This window comes from Mustela lutreola, chromosome 3 (assembly GCF_030435805.1).
Source record: "Mustela lutreola isolate mMusLut2 chromosome 3, mMusLut2.pri, whole genome shotgun sequence".
Lineage (NCBI taxonomy): Eukaryota > Metazoa > Chordata > Mammalia > Carnivora > Mustelidae > Mustela > Mustela lutreola.
Genome location: NC_081292.1, coordinates 124166597 through 124187575, shown reverse-complemented (window position 1 = coordinate 124187575; position 20979 = coordinate 124166597). Strand labels below are relative to the sequence as shown.

The window sequence follows — 20979 nt, the reverse complement described above, 5'->3', positions numbered from 1 at the left end:
AACAGTAGAATTTTTCTGGGATGTAAAATAATTGCTAATAGAAGGGAGAGGGGTTCAAATGGGGGAAAATCAGATTTAGGTAAAAGATCACTTTGTATATCTTTTCACTGTGTGAGGAAATTTGTTCTGATGTCCAAACATAGAGACATAAATTAATTAGATAAACAGTCCTTTACAGCAGAGATCATTTCTTTTTTCCCCAAACATGATGGGAAATCAAGGAATTAATTGATGAGGGAAATGAATGGAGTGAAAAAACTGATGAAGGAAAATTATTTATTAAGAGGTGTATGCTGACTGTCAGTTCACGGAGAGCAGGAAAAAAAGTGTTATTAGTGCCAGGGTGCCAGCACCTGTGTCTTGCCTACTCCTTGCTATGGCTCTGTCCCTGAGTGTTCTACTTGTCTCTTTGCAAGTGAGAAATAAAAGAACAGAGGTTTCCTCAAACAGATGGGTAGGCTAACAGAATCCCTATAAAGACAGGCTGGTTTGCCAGTCTCGCGAGAAGAGGAGGGGCTGGAGCCACAAAGTTGGGCGTTTGAGAGTGAGGTGAGGGAACTGAACTTCGCGGGGGCAGGGAGGGAGACATCACAGCTGAATAACTGCACTGCATCTAGCGGCTGATTGTCATCCTCATAAAATTGTTCTCATTTCCAGTTCCACTCTCTCACGATAGTTCCTCGATATGGAACTATTGTGTGTCATGAATAAATGGGGGATGGATGTAGGCAACAGAGCATGAGAGGAAAGAGAGTTCTCAGAGTGAGGGGAATGGGAGAAAGAATTTAAGGATGATGATGAGATAAGGGAGGAAAGGCATGGGGGGTGGGGAGGGGGAAAATGCTAGAGAAAATAGCCTGGTTAAAAAGAATGTGAATATGATACAAGAGAAGAGATTACTGGTAGTGAGACACAGTCATTTCTACATAAGGGGCAATATTTAGGATAAAGTTTCTAAGTTCTGCATGACTTTCAATCTCCTTTGTGAACACTAACAAATTCACCCGAGGAAAAAATTATAGTCCCAAAAATGTCACTGAGGCAGAGATAAAACAGACTTAAAAATTCTAATCTTAAATTTGAGCTCTACTGTCATACCAGTGGTTTCAAAGGAGATTTTCCCAAAGTCCTGATCCAAACAGCCCCTAATTTCATTTCCTTGATCCCCAAGCACTCTTATTCCAGTTAAGCCCATGATTTCAGGTGTGCACCTCTTCGAAGTCAAGGGTAGGTCGAGTCTGCCACTGACCACAGACCAATTATTATTACTGGCTGAGATTTCCTCCTGTCCACTGCTAAGTCCCATCTTTTCTGAGCCTAGACAATACAGTCCTGAGATCAGAAATCTCATATATAATCTGCACTTTTTCTTGCATGAGGGGGAAAAAAAAATCCAACAACATGGAAATGTGCAGCTACCCTGTGTTAACTATTCCTGGATGTCACCCTGCAGCTCTAATTTCTGCTTTCTCCTCTGCATTCTGGGTACTGCTGCTGGACTTGTCAGCACCTTGTCACGGCTTCCTCGTGCGTGGGCTACCATCGGACTCTGTGTTCTTAACAGTTATCCATAAAAAAAAAAAAAAAAAAAAAAAAACCCACAGAATCCTTAGCAAGTAAAACAAAACAAAACAAACAAACAAAAAAAAACAAACAAAAAAAAACAAAAAATATACAGGTAAAAAAAAATGAAGCTACTTTAAAAAATTTAGTATCTGGAAGCAGGTGCTATTTGTAATGCTGCCGTGTTGCCTCATGTTTTCCAGTCCTGCGATGCTCTTTTGTTCATGGTGTGACAAGGATGTGGGGAGCCAACATGATTTAACCAAATAATACACAAATGTCAAGAATACTTTCATGTCTTGTGTACAGACCAGAATAAATTACTCCAATGGAATGTTTTGCTTTTCTTTTCAGGGAATGACCCCACAGTTTACAAGGAGCTATGCTGACAAGAAGTGGCTATGAAATATTATTTAAAGTCACCTCTTTGAATGTAGTATTAAATGGCTAAGGATTTTACTCAGGTTCAAAAGACAGAGGCCTGCAAAGGAAGTTGACAGGCAGACAGCAAAGAGAAACCCGTCTTGTCCTAGAGTTCGTATAGGCAGTGGGGAGAAAAAAAACAAGTCCGGTAAGAAATGAAAATGAGGGAGCTTGTTCTCAGAATTAAAGGTGAACTGAAAGGAATTGGCAGCTGCCTGGACATGCCAGCCAGAGAGGCCACGGTCTCTGATACACGTGACAGACCGAGAGACAACTGCAAAGCTCCCCAAACAACTTGCCTGAAGGGCTTGCCAGGAAGCCAGATGCTGCTTCTGGAAGAATATCTTCCGTGGCTGGGCATCTGGGTTCAGTGCTTTCCATTTAAAGAGGAGAAAGAAGGTGGTAAAAGGCAGAACCATCACTGCCTTTTAAAAGAACGTGCTTTCTCTAAGGCTGCGTGCGCGCGCACACACACACGCAGCATTAATGAACGTGGATTTGGAAATTGTTTTTAAAAAGAACCCCAGAAATCAAGTTTCCCTGGTGCTTTTTGGGTGGAAAGCAATGTGTTACAGGGAGAGAAGGAGAGAGGGAGGAAGACGAGAAGGGGGTGGGGGAAGAGAGAGAACAGCCAGCCAGAAAACCCCTTATATAAATATGTCAATTTACTAATTAGGTAATTTTATTTAAAGAGCTGGGATTATAGCTGGTGTTCAATTAAGAAAAGGGAATTCGAAGGATAGGCCTGTGCCTCTATCATAGCTGGCTGGTCTTTCTCACTCTTTGTTTTACCATTCCTTCTTCCCTGGAAACACATTTGAGTATTGGTATTGGCAAGAAAGCAGAGTGTGGTCTAGTGGACTGGAAATCAGGTGACTTGAGGTCTGGTTGCTTTTTTTTCCCCTCCCTTCCACTTTGAAGTTTGCCGTATCTGCTCCGTTAAACAGGGGAATCAAAATTTTTATATACTTCATAGCAGAGGGCAAACTTTTGTAACCAAGATCATTTTTGTTCATTGGCTTCACCTAGTGCTCATTAATTCCAGGTGGTAGGAAGTCAATAGTGGATCTGGAACCAACGATGGATAGGGTGGTTGGATTGGTAGGAGACAGGAGTGATAAAGATGCTTTAGTTTTGTGGTGGGAGCAATGATAGAAGATATGAAATGAAGAAGTTTTTCTATCTGAAGATCTGTTACAAATCCCAGACGATTAAGAAATCAGCAGCACTGGAAACTCACCCTAGACTGCAGACAAATAACCTCATAGACTCCAACCCTGACGGGCACTCACGCATTCCCTGACCAAGCCTCCCTCAGCAGGGGAAGCCTCTTTGACCACTCATTCATTGTACTCAGGGTCTCTTAACATGCGATCTTAATATTAATATTGCTTCTCTTGCAGTTAAAGCTGCTTTTCTCTTCATCATGATGAAAAGGTAAATACCAGATGAGGAGAGAGACACTTGAGAGGAGCAGGTTACTAAACAATACTATCAAAATGGAATATTCCCTGGTTCTAGACTACACTTTACCAAGCCGGCAAGGTTCCAGCTGATCTTAATTGGAACCATTACGGGCTATTTGATTATTATCTTCTCGTTCAGTGAAGTCATGTGATCCCGTTTGTTCAACAGAAATGACTGAGGATCTATAACGTCTGGGACTCTGTACTCAGCTCTGAGAAAATAGCAGGGATCCAAGTGACACAAATTGCTGCCCTCCTGGAAACTAGGATGTAATGGCAGAGGGAACCTGTTCAGTTCTTTATAATGCCCATCTTTATCAGTATTTTTCAGGACCTGATTATGCTATAGGATAACATTTTTTCCCTGCTTGGCTTTTATATTTACTCCCATGATTTCTCAAGAACCAAAGGGTGAAGGATAGAACAGTAGCAGATATTACCAGAAATTCTGCCTGATGTCCTATTACTATGAGAATTTACCAGGTCCCCTGTGTAGAAGTAATAATGTCAGCCACAAAATATAATGCCTCTGTTTTTGCCAAATTTTCTATCACCATGCATGCCACTTTCAGACTCTTACCCCAGCGTCTTCCTCCGACCACTCTTTCAATGTTAGACAACCCCAGGAGACTGTCCTCAGCTCTCTTCTGGCTTCACACTGTCCCTTGGGGTTATTTGTGACCTTACCCCATTCTGCCTTTAAACTGATGACTCCCAAATTCATACCTAGATCCCAGGTGATTGGGATCACCTTCCCTGCATTTCCAACAGATACTATTTATCCTCAAATGGAATTCGCTAGTGAAGTATCAAGAATCCCACATCGCATCTCCAAACTTTCAACTTCTTTCCTGCCTCTAATTTTACACTTTTCCTTTATATGAGTTGAGCGTCTCATCACTCAGCTAGCCCCAAACCTGGGAATCCTCCTTCTTCCTAACTAACTTCTTGCATACCCTTGGTGAGCATATCCTGCTGATTTCACCTCCTCTGTGCCTCTTGCATCCATCCCAGGTGCTTGTTCCTCCCATCACCTCTTTAGTTGGGATCTCTAGCTTGTGCCCTCACGACTGGTTTCACTATCTCTAGTGTTGCCTTCCTACAGGCTATCCTTCCCCCTTCCAAAGACTGTGATCTTTATAAATAGAAATCGCATCATCTTATCTCCTTGCTTCTGAACCTTCCATGATTTACCTAATGTCTAAAGAATGAATTTCACATTTCTCAACAAAGCCTGTTAGCTAGCAGGCTAGCTGTAGCTCACTATATTCTGGGCTTATGTTCTGTTACTTCTTTTATGCTTGCTAATCCTCTAACCATGCCAGAGGACTCACTCTTTCTTCACCACACCGTAGTTCTCCTCATCCACACGTCTTGGTACCTGGTCTCTGCTCGTAGCCGACCTACTGTTGCCAAACCGACATCTTTACAGAGAGCCTGTGCCATCTCCTCTGGGAGGCATTCTTTGGTTTCTCTAGACTAAATTCCAGCTCCTGCATGGGGCTCTCAAAACGTCTTGCAATTTTGCACCATATTTATTGCAATTGTTGTCTAATTTATCTATGCCAGGAGACCATAGAAGAAGCGAGGGTTGGAATCCTCCTTATGCCTCTAACATTGAGTTGAGGGACAAACTTTTTCTGTAAAGGGTCAGATAGTAAATATTTTTGGCCTTGTGCAACTTGTCACAACTATTTAACTCTTGCCATTATAGCATGAAAATAGCCATTGGCAATATACAAATGTGTGTGTGTGTGTTTCAATAATACTTTTTTTAAAAAAGATTTTATTTATTTATTTGACAGACAAAGATCACAAGTAGGCAGAGAGGCAGGCATAGAGAGAGAGGAGGAAGCAGGCTCCCTGCTGAGCAGAGAACCCAATGCGGGGCTAGATCCCAGGACCCTGGGACCATGACCTGAGTTGAAGGCAGAGGCTTCAACCCACTGAGCCACCCAGACACCCCAATAATACTTTTTTTTAAAAATAAAAACAGGAAGCAAGCTGTATGTAGCTCAAGAGCAGACCATACTTGGCCAACCTATGACCCAGTCCAGTACCTGGAATATAGTGGGAACTCATTTAAGACTTTCTAAAGGAATAGACAGGATTTCACAGCTGACAAACATTTTCATAAGTGTGAATTTATTCAACCTATTTCACACATGACCGAAAGGGAGGGTTAAAGACATTAAAAGGTTTTCTTAATGTTATAGTTTCTAAGGGCTGAGGTTGGGACTTGAGCCTATGTCTTTTGATTCCAGATCCCTGGTTCTTTCCATTAGGTAGAAGGCCAAGTTTCATAGTGGAGAAGGATGGGACAACTTAAAAAATGTACCTCTTATAAGGGAAATACCCCCATGGGATGGACCACCACTAACCACAGAGAACACAGTGACAAATGAGCAGTAGTCATTTTAAGTTTTGTTTTGTTTCCTATTATTCAGTGGCTAATGTTACCATTCAAATGTTAAATTAAAAGATCTAAAGTAATAATTTCACTGCTGTCTTAAAAACCTTATCTCCCAAAGCCTTCCTCCAAAACAAGGATCCACCACTGGAAGGATCATTGAACCTTAGTCCCCAGCTCACAAACCTTATAAATCCTGTGCCAAGATGTCTCCTAAGTAGATGACATTTTAATGATTACTACAGGGAGTTGGGAACTATTGCTTCATCCTCACGATCAGAGTAATTAATTTTCTTAACTACCAGGCCAAATTCTGCCACGGGAGTCCAGTTGAGATATTTCAGACCCATAGGAAGTACATTAGCTCTTCAAAGTGATTAGGGTGCCATTTCAAATACACAAGCAAAGGAGCTATTAGACTTCTGGCTTATTTCAAACGACTTGCAGCCTTTGTCCCTCAGGGGTAAAAACACACACACACACACACACACACGGAAAAGGAAAAAGAGAGAAAAGAGAAAATAGCAATTTGTACAGGTTCCTCATTTTCCAGTAAAAATACCCATGGCCTGCAAGTCATTGGCTATCAGGTATTATGGTTGGGTGAGCGACCAAAGTGTACAGAAAAAGGGTGGAGTGCCAGAAGACAGGACAGAAAAACATAGCGTGCTCCAAAGCACACCACAGCTGAGTACTCGGAGGCCTTGATGGGAGGCAGAGAGCTTCACCAGCCATTGCTCTTGAAGACCAGAGAGAAGGATAAGAACTCATGGGCTTTCAAGTTCATTCCTTAGCCATGTGTCATCCACCCCCCCCCCCCACCCCCCTGGCCATATCAGAAGTGCTCACTGTGCCATTTTAAAGTCAGGGTGGTTGAATTATTTCCTTACCATTGTTTCCTCATGCAACACTTACATTTCTAGGTCATCATCCTTGGAGTTGCTTCTGACATGCTCTTGTAGAATATTTTATTTAACACCCATGAAGACCACAGAGAGGCTTTAAATATCAGTTTACTCTCACAAAATAGCCACAGCCCAACAGTTTTGCCTTTCAACAAGGCATTCAACTGGCATGTTTCCATGAGATTTGTCTATTCAGCCATATCATTCCTTCACCTTGGAATTCTATGAACAGCTGGGTGATTTTCTTAGAGTCAATGCAACAGGGAAGATTTTTTAGCTTTCTTTTCAACCTATTTTACAAAGCACAAGCCTCCTATAAGAATATTTATTGGCGTCCCAAGTCTGCAGCAAATATATTCTTCCAAAACTATTTTTGAAAATCAGTGAATGGCATTAGTCATTTCTAGCAGCCACCCATTTCTAAGACATTCTGACTTTCTCTGAACAATGCATCCCTACGTGGGAACTGAATGTTTTTTAATGTGCTCCTTCACTCAAAAATGTGAGATTGTTTTGGCTTCCAAAACTCATGCCACAAAGTTAATCCGGCAAATGAGTTCAGTTTAGCTTGGTGGGAATACTTTTTGTATTTACTTCTAAATTTTCTGCTGTACGTTTCATGTATTTTTTTTATCCTGGAAATAAAGCTGTGGGGAAAGACTGCAGCCATTGCTAGAGCACCTTACTCATGGTAATGGCAACTGGAATGCCAGAACTTCAAAAGACCAGTACCGCATATCAGGTAGATATATAGTTGATAGGATTCTAGGAGTGTTTACACAGGCTGTTGGAGGCACAGGATAAGGCCCTCCATGCTTCAATGTGTCTCACTTCCCAGGCTCCCACGAAGGCAGTGTGCTGTGCTGTCTGGCAGGAAATTCTCACTGTGAGAATCATATGATAAGTAAGACTACAAGGCAAGAGATCTGTCTTTTAGGAAACTGCTGTAACAGGGGAGGCTCTGGACAAGAAGCAGAGTAGACCTGTGCCCTATCTCCAAACTCCTCACACCGGCCTGAGACTTGAGGTAGAGCAGACGACCGTAGCGAGCTACCACTTCAATGGTAAAAGTAGTGTGAACTGCGAACATGGGTCAAGATGCAGATCAGGTTGATGGAGAGTTAAGGACAGTGTAGAGTTGGTCTGGGCATTTCACACGGGATTGGGCCTGGTGTGGGATGTCATACGGTTGGTCAAACAGGTGAAATTAGCCTCACTGGAACTAGAGGAAACTGGGTGAGTCAGGCCTGTGTGGGGACTCAGGTTTCAGAAAAAGATTCTGTGATGAAATAAAAAATCTTCTGGAAGCCAGGAAATTTGTAGACCCAGCTTCAATAATCCCTCCTACATTTATTTTACTAAAAAATTATCCTCTCTCTCTTTCCCTATAAAAATGATATATGCTGATGTATAATGTTTATTTAGAACACAGCAAGTGATAGGTACTGTGTGAGACTCTTTTTAAACACTATTCACTTACTCCTCACCAGAGAAATAGGTTCTATTATGACCTCCATTTTACAGATGAGAAAATGAAAGCTTAGAGGTGATTTGTTTGAAGTCATACCTTCCACAAATAGCAGAGACAAGACTCACATTCAGGTCTGCCTAACTTCAAAGCCTACCCTCTTTACCTGTTTTCTTAACCCCAATATTGCCTTCTATCCCATTATTAGGCGAGCAGAAGCAACACATGGGGAAAAACTCTCATAACTTAATGCCTCTAAGAGAGAAATATTGACATCTCAACAAAAATTTTTAGTCTTTTCCAGACGCACAAGTTTCCTACATATTGAGTTATACTCTTTTTGATTACATAAAAATTGTACCCCTGACTTTAACTCATCTCCAAATTAAGGAAAAAAAACCCATTATCTATGAACTACATTTCACTAAGCTGATATGATGCATCATGGTCTATATAACCTTCCTTATCACTGGACACTTAGGTTATTCCCAAGGTTTTGCCAGTGCAAATAGAACTGTCATAAGTAACTTTACCTGCATGTGAAACTGCCTCCACATTACTTAAGATGACTGGCTCAAAAGATAGGAAGATTTGAAAGGTTTTTATTCTTGAGATATATTGCATATATGGCTTTCCCATCATGCCGGTTGGTACATCTTAACTAGCAGCATATAAAGGGTTTAATTCAATATATATTCAACAGAATGGGCTTCATCCTATTTGATTAGTTTTCAATAACCTCATCTTCCTTTTCCTCTGTATTTTCATAATAAAGAAAAGAAGTATGCACCCTTGTACACTCTTTTTGTATCATTATTACTATTACTATTACTATTGTCCGAGGGACTATTCTCACAAGCACCCAGCATTGAAACCCGAGACTTAACTCCATGGCTGATTGGATATGGGGATAAAGAAATGAGAGAGATAAACATTGCATGGGATTTTCCTCTGAAAATTCTCAAGATTTAGGCCATGTCTTTCCATCTGATGTTCATCACTCTAATACAACCACAACTCCCATGTGGCCTCCTGGGTTCTTTTCTCCTTCTATCTTGTTCACCCTACACTCTGTTGTTGGACTACTTCCATAAACACTGAGCACATCATACACGTGTCCCGTAGATAAAGTTTCAGTGGTTCTCTATTGCTTGTGTAACTCCTTTGCCTGGCTTTTTATCTCTAACTACTGCCCATCAGCAACTAAACCTTATCTTTCTAGGTCCTCCTTCCTCATTAACTTCATCTTCACTTTGCCTCTCTGCCTTTCCAAAGAAGCAGGCTAAAGGAAAATGCACTTGACACATATTTTATAGAGATAGAACTTGCCATTTATGTGATGATTCAGAAGGTACTACAGGACCTTACAGTACTTATCACTGTAATGTCATTTTGTGAAAGTGGCTATTAATAAAGGTTTCTGGTTGATGGCATTTTGAGATGATAGCTTATTCTGAGTTTCTGGTCTCATGTTATCACAGCAGAAGTATAGAACTTGACCTTGAGTTTGATCAAGAATGAGGACCCTGGACTCAGACTATTCAGCCCGGTAGCCATTGTGTAATCTTATGCTTAATGGATTCACAGCCCTTTACAATTTCTGGTTTTTGCTGACAGGATAGACATCCACCCTGTAGTCCAATTGGGCTGTATTGAGCTTTCTCAGTTGGTAGTTGCTCTGCTTTCAAGGGAACGTTTAATTCAGTGCTGTGCAAAAATGGAGTTCTCTTCTGTTGGCTACAGAGTACGTAGGTCAAGTGGAATTTCTGGCACTTCATTACATTCCCTGACCCTCACTAAACAAACTTCAAAATATATATATTTGCAACAACTTGAAATAAACACTACATACAAGTGTTGACGGTACATTTTGTGAAGAACTACCAAATGCATCAGGACTAAGGAAAACATTCTAATGATTCTTTCAAACATGAATATTTTAAAATTCCTATTAAACAATCTTCTTATTTAGTCTTCTCAGCTTTCATGACATGCCACAATTGGCTGTTTATCAAAAAACTTAGCAAAACATGATGAACAAGATATAATCATGTGCACACACTTGTGCATAATTAAACCCAGTTTATAAATCAGTGCAGGGCGGAATATGGTCACACCACTCCAGAAAGGTTGGTGACTAGCAAGGAACACTTTTCTCCTCATTTGTAATGAAATATCGTGTGATGTGAATGCAGTGAAGGTGGTATAATAATGGGACAGCGTGGCCTGAAGGTGGACAATTCTCATCCTGCCAAGGTTCTTAATTGGATGGATTTTCATCTGTGTGTTTTATTTTTTTCGAAGGCGGATTTAGCTGACTCTAAGTTTCTTCACTTTTATAACTGTTTGTTCAGTTGGGGGAAAAAACAGGAATAATTGAGACCGAGTAATGGATATTTCTCAAGATCTCCAAGACTAAGTACTACATAGCATTAAAGAGTATACTTTTCCATTTGTTTTATGACTTTGTCCAGTTAAAGTTACTAGCATAAGCACTCCAGTATGTACTCGTAATCTGAAACCTCTTTCATGATATATCTGGATCCTATGGGAAAAGAATTTACATTTGAGGAATGCTTACCTTGTGCCAGGCATTTTATATGCATTATCTCATTTAATTCTCATGACCACAAGGTATGATTGATATTATTTAATCTGATTTTATGTTCTTGAGATCATAAAAGGAGTATAGAACAGGGATTTGACTCTAGAGCTTTCTCTTTGTTTCCTTAAAGTCCAATCAAGTTCCTCTCACTAAGTCACACTAGGTTTCCCATTATAGCCAGTGTATGGAGGTGATAAGAAGGGACACTCTAGCAGTAAGGGATGGTCTGAACTTTGGCACACATTCTCCTCTGGGGTAAATAAGAAAGAAACTAATATGACGGATTATATTAAAGCATGTTCCCTAATGCAGTGACTGATCAAGCGAATTATGGACTACCCGCACTATGGAATGTCATGTCATCATTAGTGAGAGTCACGTAAGTCTGTCTAATAAAATGGAAGACTGTCCGTGAGTTGCAAAATATTGCAGAGCCATCAGTGCAGTATGATAAAGTTGAATGCAATAACAGTCATATATACATATGTTTATATGTGTATACTCATGGACACAAAAATGTTAGTTACTTCTCCTCAGAAGGCTAAGAGTAACCAATAGGCAAATTTCTCTTTTTAATCTATAAACACCACTATTGCTTAAGTTTTCTGTGTGTACAATTATATGTATTAAATTCACAGATAAAAAAAATCACATAATGGATCATTTCAACAATCTGTAGGAATGATTTAACCCAAGGAATGGGTGATCAAGGAGGTTAAGTCTCACAAAAGCAAAATTGTCCAGTCTATTTGACACTCTATCCGGCTTCAATGTTACTATAAGTATATGGTGAAAGCTAAAACTTCATCGCTTACATTGCACTCTGCCTTATCTAAAGAAGGTGCTAACAGAGAGCAATTGAATAACATTCATTTCAAAATTAATGCATCCAAAATGGAGTTTTCCAGTCTCCTCTTCCTATTCAACCCATCTGTGTTGTACTGCCATTTTTCACTTGCCTAAGCCCAAACCCTAAGGCACATGCTTGATTTCACCTTTCCTTTTCCAACTGCATTCTGACCAGCAGCAGATCCAACCTGACCCGTCACCAGTTAATCTCTTTAAGGACTCCATATAAGCTATCATTGCCTCTGGTCTGGACCACCATGGTTGCCACCTTACAGGTATATCTCCCTGCTTCCATTTTGGAATCCATTCTCCACATGGCCGCCAGAGTGATCTCTTATACTCCCTCAATTTAGCACTCTTTATGGTTTGTAATTGTACTTAGAATACAATTGAAATCTCTCCATGAGGCCCACAAGAAACTTTGTGATCTGACACCAGTCAGTCTAATAGCCATGACCTTAACTCCTACCCCCACCAACCCTAGTTCATTAAGCTTTAGCCATCCTGGCATGCTTTCTGTTTTTTGAATACATTAAGTTCTGTGGACCCCTGGGCCTTTACATGTCTTGTTTTTTTCTGCCTTCATACTCTTATCTTAACTTTTTACATGAATAGCACCTTATCAATCAGAATCAATCTTTTACAAATGAGCAAACTGAATCTCAGATAGTGTAAGTAACTTATTTGTGGCCATAGCATTTTGTACATGATGAAGCTATGTTTTACTCTCATGTAGGAATTATTTCATGCTCTTCCCTTATACTAGATGACAAAGTAAAGATGGTCCACCCTAGGGCTCCGGGTCAAGTTATGACAATGAATCAACAAATATCTACTCTTTGAAAAGACAGAAAAAATAACTTATTTTAGGAGTTCCTTTTGTAGGTTCTCCTTCCTACTTCTAGTGCATTCTCCAGCTTCTGTGAGAATACTTAGATTAGCTAAGGGGAAAATTTGAGATAGATGCCTTTAGAAAATCTTGTCTCAGTGGTTTGAAATTAAATACTTGCTTATGTAAAAAATGAGAATATGAGGATCCCACCAGAAACCCTTACAACTTACTTAGTTAGATGTCCAAACAGGATTTTCATGGTGTCACGATTTGGTGGAGGGAGTTTTTGCACAAGAGTCTTTATAGTTTCAATTCTTGTGTTGTAGTCTTGCTTTTCTGAAAAAAAAAAAAAAAAAAAGGAAAAGAATGAGATTTCATAACTGCATGAAGGAATTTTCTTAGGAGAATTTGGACAAAGACTTAGTCAGCAGCCAAAGAGAATAGGTATATTCAACACCATTATCATGAAGTTTCTTTATTTGAACTCTGATGTAGATCATAGCTATATGAAGGAGCAACAGTGTGGCTTTGATATAATCTTGTTAAGATCAGGTAGTGGATCAGTTTAATAAATGCTTTACTATTTTAAAAGATGGGGTAAGGTGAAGAATGGCTTTCCAAAGACATCCTTGCCCTAATCTCTGAAACCTGTGAATATGTTGTCTTCTATGGCCAAAGGGACTTTGCTGAAGTGATTTAATTAGGGACTCTGAGATGGGGAGATTATTCTGGATTATCTGAGTGGCACCAGTATAATCACAAAGGTGGTTAAAAGAAAAGAGAAAAAAATGACGTGGCAATGTAAACACAAGGATAAATGGCTATGTGATGAAAGGCCGTGGGCTAAGGAGTGATAGTAGTAAGACAGCTTCTAGTAACTGGAAGAGGCAAGGAAGGAGAACCCCCCAGAAGGAACACAGGGCTACCAACACCTCTATGTCTTCCCAGTGAAGATGGTTTCAGACTTTAGACCTCCAGGAATGTAAGATAAAAAATTCATGTGGTCTGAAGCCACTGAGTTTGTGATAATTCGTTATAGCAGCAATGGGAAACAAACAGATGAGGACACAGTGTGATTCAATTACCAATATTCTATTGTTCACTTGATTTTGTGGAAGGGGAAATAATCTTTGTTATTACTATGTGTTGTCTTTTCTCCCTAACACATTTTGTTTTGGCTATGAAATAAAAAAAAAAAGCACAAAAAATATAAACTGAAAGCATAATAACTAGTCATATGCATTTTAAAAAATAAGAAGTTGTTTAAAACTACATACCACATAGATTTCTTTCCCTCACTTTGTTTCTTTTTGCCTTTATAGGCATGAATGGCATAATAAGAATCGATTTATTTAGCACCTAGAGAATTCATCTCACCATAATTTTAACCAGGACTTAGAACTATAATTATTGAATGAACTTAAAAACTTTATATACATTGACTTGGGTCCATTTCCTTTCTAGATTCTATCTCTAACCTCTAGCACAGAGCTTGTAGTGATCCTTAAGAGGTCACTTTTGGAAAAGACTATGTACGGCGGTAATACATAAGGTACACACCCACCCAATATTCATTCTCTCCTTCCTTAGCAAGACAATACATTGTTGAGGGGATGGCAAGGTACTTGGCTAAAAGAGGTCATTTCCCAGCCTCCTTGGCAGCTGGAGCGACCATGTGACCACGTCTGGCCAAAAAGCCTTTGGTCAAAGCGATAGAAGGAACTTCTGGTGAGGCCCTATGCAGGGAGCTGATTTAGTCTGTAGCCAGTTTACTCTGCTCCCCAGAATGTAGATGGAATGGTGTGCCATCCTTCTGGATGTGTTGTAGAACATACAACTAAAAGGAACGTCCCTGAATCTGTGGGGCAGTCCGACCAGTCCTGTAGTCTCTGTCTCTGAGTTTCTTTAACGTAAGAAAATCAGCCAGAGTGTACTGAAGATTTTGAAGACAAGTCTCTTATACTAAAGCCTAATTCCTAATACGACATGCTCCCCAAAGCCCAATTCATTATCACCTGTTACTTGGTATATAAACTTTACATAGTGGGGAAGAAAGAGTTAGTTCAGAAACTGGCAGTTTTAAAATACACTGTTGCAAAAGAAACTTTTAATAAGGAATTATAGGAAAATATCCTGCAAAAGATGGTATTTGGCTAAAGCGGAGTGGGGGGCAATCTTCCTAGTAGAACTCTGCCTTGGAAACTTCTCTTCTTCCTCCCAAAACCACAAAGGCCTATAAATAATGCCTCCCACAGTCAGAGCTTTCAAAATTGCAGTTATTCTTAGAAGAGTTCCAACAAAATATGGATTGGACAACTGCAAATGAAAGTGATGGGGGGCCGGGGGGAGAGAGAAATTAAAAAAAAAAAAAAGAGGAAAAGAAAAGAAAGAGAAAGGAAAAGAAAAGCCAGTTGCAACATCATAGCAGACAACAGATAAAATCTTTCTGTCAAAAGGGTAGAAAGCCCCTTTGTAGCTTAATGATGTTTAAGACAATGTGATGCTTCATAGGACCAGTTGGATATTATGGGGTATAACCAACTTGGGAAAATATGTAATACAACTCAATAAAGATGAGAGTGAAATTGGTATAGGATGTCCAGGGCAAAGTTTCTTAGGGCTATATGGATACTTTGTATCTAGTCATCTGAAACTAATACCCACACCACTGATTCTATGTAAAAAAAAAAAAAAAATATATATATATATATATATATATATATATACGCACACAATATACAAATACATATACACACATTTAAGTATTCACAAGGTGGTTACAATCTGCATAGTTTGGCCTGATGTTACTAGTATAATTTACCCGAGTTGCTGGTGAACCACTTGGTTCAAACAATAAAAATGATGTTGGGAGAGGAGAGGAAACCTTTCCAATTTCACTGAAATCTCTTGCCAAAGTAATGATCAGATCAATGTCAAAGCCTCCAAAAAAGGGATCAGTTAACACTGGAGATTACAGTGATAGCAGCCATAAATTAAGTTTGAAAAACGATAAGTGGAGAGTGGTCTTAAACAGTTACATCCAGCGAACCTCAGTTTTAGGGAACATATGACTCTGGTTTAAGAAAGGTTGGAGGTTGCTTAATTGGAAATATTTGGATTTGCAAATATTTTGAGCAGGAATTAAAACTTTAATAAAGTTTGTTTAACCATTAGGTAAGAGAACAACGAACTTCCCTAGACAGAGTCCCTTTGCCCTCTTCTGTGTTGCATTGCACTTAGGACATTCTATTTATACAACATTTCACATGGTATTTCTATGGCTTGAATGCCTGTCAAGTTCTCCCATTTAGCTGGGAGTTTTCCTAGAAAGCTAGACAGCTCTTATCCTGGCATATAGCGGGTTAAGTAAAAGAATAAGGTATTAGCGAGTAAATGGAAGATATGAACATGGATTGGAATACACAGACCTTGGTTTGAATTCTGTAACAGCTTTTTATTAGCTGTGTGGTCTGGGACAAGTTCTCATTTTCTTTGAATAATATCTCAAAGGCCCGTTTTATGGATTCAACAAGATAGTATGTAACATACCTAGCACAATGACCAGTGAAAAGTAAATACTCTGTAAATATTCATCCTTTTCCTCCCCTTCACCTTTTTTGAGGCCCATGCTGGGTCTGGTTCACCTTTTATTTTCAGCAGTGAGCATTCTCTCTGGTTGCAGTGACCATTCCAAATGTAGTTGCTGATCCTGGAACTGAGCTGGTGCCCGTGGGTGACAATTCAATTGCTACGGTAGCCTGACACTTCCCAATGCATTTGGTACTTTGCGATCACCGGAAGCTGATGACTGATTGGTGAGCAGTTCAGTTATATTTAAGAATCCTTATAAAAGTCTATGGTGGTTCCCATATCCGCTTATAAGAAACATTCTACATGAAGGCTTTTTTATAAGAATATTTTTTTTTCCCTCTTTCTCTAGTTTCACACATACTTGAGAAATTCCACAATTGAATAGTGGTACATACAAGTCTGTGGCTAAGTTATATTTCAGTACTGAAGGGGGAACTGAACAATGGTTCAGAGAAATCTCAAAGATTATTAAGGAAGAGAAATTAGCTTTCCTTACAACATAATCAGAATAAAATCTTTGAAAAGGTTATAGGAAGGCAGTGGTTTCCCATTCAAATCGATACCACACCCATTTTTCCATAGCTTATGAAATCAGGAAATCAGCACAAACACTTCTAAGTGGAGGGACATCTAAAAATACAATTGGTTACATTAAAATCGAAATGACACTTTTTCAGATATGGTTTATTGATGTGTCATATAAGGAATGGGAATCTGCATACATAATACAGGACTGGTTAATGAGCTAAGATTCATATACAGCTTACTAAAGATGTGTCAACTGTCTTCAATTGATTCACTGAGCATCTGAAAGACAGCATTTTTCTATTAATATTTCTCCTTCAGCATATGGTTTCTCATTATTGTGAAGTACTGAGAGTTTTGAGAAGACTCTGACTTATCTCTGACTTTTTTGCATTATGACCTGAAGGAGGGGGAGAAGTTTTTCCTCATGGAGAATTAGAGAATCTCTTAGGAAAATTGTGAGACAAAATAATTCTAATAATAGGGAACTCCATAATTCTTCTCCCTTTCTCTCACTCTTGCTCCTAACTTCATTCCCTGATGACTTATTTTTGTATCTACTGAATGCTTTTTAATACCTCTGTTTTAGCTCTCAACCCATATCCTAGCCACCTTGCCAGTCTCTAAACAGTGAATATAACTTCAGCTCTAACTGCACACAAAATCCTCCCACAGTGCTTTTTCTTTTCTTTTTTTGCCACCATTATGTGGCAAAGAATGTCTACGCAAAAATACATATAATGCAGATGCATATCATTAAAATAGTAAATGATCTTCCTACTGCCCATTGCTCACCCACTTGGCCCCATAATCTCAAACCTCACCAAGCTCTGTTGTAAATGAGCTTCTTCATAAACAACTCCAGGCTCCTTAGAGAAGTTACAGCTCTTACATGGTGTGAAATAGCCTTTAATGATATGATAAGGGTATGGCTTTATAGTTTTGCCCTGATTCATGGTTTTAAGGACACATTTTTTAAAAAAATATAGTTTATGGTAGTTACATTTACATTTGTCTGCATGAAATGTTGCTACTAAAACAAGGACATTTACAACCAAATGCCTTTTCTGCAAAGAGATAAGATAAAGTTATACAATGATGGAAAGAGTTCTGTGCAGTACAGTGCACTCTGGACCTGGTGATCCCTGGAGACTTTTCTGGCCTTACCATCCATGCATTTATTATTCTTAACTTCTTTCTAACCACATGTTGTTAAGTCATATTCCAGAATTAGTTCTTCTTTGTTATATAGGTTCACCCAGAGGAAGAAAAGACAAAATTCTCGCAGCAGCCAATATATTGGTAGCACTACTCATTCTATTTATCTGAAATTCTTAAAGGACACTGTAGCCCTTTGCTTTAAAAAGGTCAGCAATATCTCAACTCTTCTGCTTCTGAATGTTATTCTGGGATGTATAATGCATCCTGTACGGAAAAAATAGTAGTCACTTACAGTTTAAGGCCACATTTGGAAGAAAGCAATTGAGTTTCAAATCAATTTATATTTTTTTGTATCATGACAATTTCAGAATTTAGGGAGAGACTGCCCTGGCTTATAGGATGAATGGGTATCTTCAATTAACACTTTATTTATTTATTAAAAAGATTTTATTTATGTATTTGACAGACAGAGATCACAAGCTGGCAGAGAGGCAGGCAGAGAGAGAGAGGAGGAAGCAGACTCCCTGCTGAGCAGAGAGCCCGATGCGGCGTTTGATCCTAGGACCCTGGAATCATGACCTGAGCCAAAGGCAGAGGCTTTAACCCACTGAGCCACCAGGCACCCCAACACTTTATTTTTTAGTGTACTCTACAACTGAATACAGGCCTTTGAGGATATGTCTTTAATTATAAAACTTGAGTTAGGTGTTGAGGAATCATCCAAGTCATGACAATTGCTTGATACTTTTTTTTTTTTTTTTTAAACTTACATTCACTTTAGGGACAGAACAACTGGGAGCAAATTCAGGACTCATAAATCCATGCAAATAGACATATACTTCAAACTCTTGTTTTAAAATATGGGAAGTTACATATCATGAAGGAGTCTGAAAGAACTATCTGAGAATTCATGTTCTGCTATATGTTTTGGGGCACCATATGATATGTTGCTTGAATTCTTGAAGCTTTACATGCCTTAAACCCCCCAAAAGCCCATACCAGTTCAAACTGAGAGCAGAGGTTTGTAGCTTGCAGGGTAGGAAAGACATGGTAGAAACTGCATCGACTTGACTCAGGTAAGACCTCTTTCTTTCTGTAGCACGAATTATCAGAGAATTCAGAATAAATCACCTCACTGACACACTTGTATTTGGCTTCTACTTCTAGGAGATATTAATATTTTGTCTGATGTTTGAATAAAGAAGGCTTTTAGGAGGAACTGTAAAGGTGAAATAACTCTCCATAGTTAATAAATGTCAGTAATAAAAATATTATGGCCAATTGATTGCCATAAGACCATGGATTACCTAACCTGTGAGGAAAGCTTCAGCATAATGGCGTGCATCATTTCTGGAGGCCATTTCTGATCATTGTGCAGGGGGAGGCAGGCCATCCAGAGCATGCTGCTGGGAACAAGCCTAATCTTGTTAAGTGCAGCCGTGATTTCTTTCCACCTCCACTCCTACTCTCTGGCAGTGAATAATTAGAAAATCAAAAGAAAAAAAACGAGTTCTTAAATAATTTTTTAGAGTATTGAGCACATACATGTGTACATGGTTGAAGACAAAATATTAATTAAGAGCTGTGTGCAACCTGTGGCAGATACAAGCTTGATCCCTGACTTCTGTCATTTGACAGCCCATGGGGGCAGATACAACACAAAATACGTCATTAGAGATATTTAAATTTAAGACACATCATAATATAAGTATCAGTGAAGTTTATATGTTTCTCCTGACTGAAGGGATCCTTTAAGTTGGTTGTTAAACTCAAAATGCTTCTGACGTGGTAGCCCATTAAATAAAAAAAAAATTCACAATAATTGAGAAATGTACTTAATATTAAATCAACAAATGTAAAAATTTGTTTAATCATTTTCTGAAGGCCTTAGAATTATTATTCTTAACTTCTTCATATATTCTTAACATTCCCCCAATACATTCAGGAAAGTAGTAAAATAAAAATCCCCTTTTCTTTTTCATGTGACTGTATCCATGCTATTCTAGGGACTTCAGGGGCATTGACCTCACACTAAGGGAGGAATATTTTGGGAAAAGTATTCAAGCTTTAATAGTAACTTTTAAAAAACGGAATGATTGCTTTGGTGCAACCCTTTTCGGGATAAGGTATTTCCTAAAATTCACCAACTTAATACTGTCTCTTACACCCCTCTTCCTCAGGTTAGCAGCATTGCCCCTCTTTGTCTGAATTGAAGGCTAAAGCAATGGCTGACACCCCAGTAGCAATCTTCACGGGAAAAGCATGATTGTATTCTCCTCTCTAGAATTTCTTGTTTCCAAAGTAATTTTGGAGGTGTCATGGTGGCCAAGTATATTTCGGTAACTTACAAATGATACTAATTCATCCTCAGGCAATAGTCTGTGCTGAGAAAACAAAGCTCACTAGTTTATTTCTTTGAAATTCAGTTCTCCTGTGAGAATTTTCTTTAAACTATACTTATTCAAGTATATCTGCTTTTACAAGCTTAAAAAAAAAACAACAACAACAACCCAGGAATTACCTTTTTGAGTCATTTGATGTCTTTCTAATCATAAACCGATAATCCTTTTCAAATATTCAAGTAGCTATTTATATGAATATATAAATATAGATATATTATATGAATATATCTTTATATTTTTTCATGAGGGTAGAAATCCTACAAATTTTTTTTAGATTTGAAGTTTTTAATATGTGTTTACATCCTTTCTTTGGTAGATAAATTAAATTTAAGGGGATTTTTAAAAATTTCACTTAAAAACAACTAAGACCTGTCACACAATTAAGTCAAATATGAGCTGTCTTCTAGGTTAAATATATATATATACATATATATATATGTATATATATATATATATTTTTTAAAAGCATATCCATAACTATTCATTTTAAGCAAAAGACCTCTGAAGAGGAGATAGTAGTTAGTATGGTGAACTGTTTTTTTCCAGCCAGTCCATTTGACATGGCCACACAGTGACAGTGAGAACCATGGAGAGTTAATAGCACAGGGTCCAAATCCTTTAAGAAATGGGGAATAAAATAATTTTATGATTCAGCTTTTTTTTTTTTTTTTAATTGTGAGACTATTGTAAAAGAAGAAAAACAGGCAACATGTGGTAACTTTAGTCAGCATTTCTGAACTGGGAATGATAAACACCTCTGCCGGGCTCTGGCATTTATC

The 20979-nt window shown here is 38.7% G+C and overlaps 1 protein-coding gene across 1 annotated transcript in view; it reads right to left on the bottom strand.

Annotated features, from left to right (window-relative positions):
- The window catches only part of ARHGAP15 (Rho GTPase activating protein 15), a 604723-nt gene that overhangs the window by 47452 nt on the left and 536292 nt on the right, over positions 1–20979 (bottom strand). The window contains exon 13 of the mRNA XM_059166761.1: positions 12752–12857. Within this exon, the coding sequence (XP_059022744.1) occupies positions 12752–12857 (106 nt within the window). The remainder of the gene's footprint in view (positions 1–12751; positions 12858–20979) is intronic.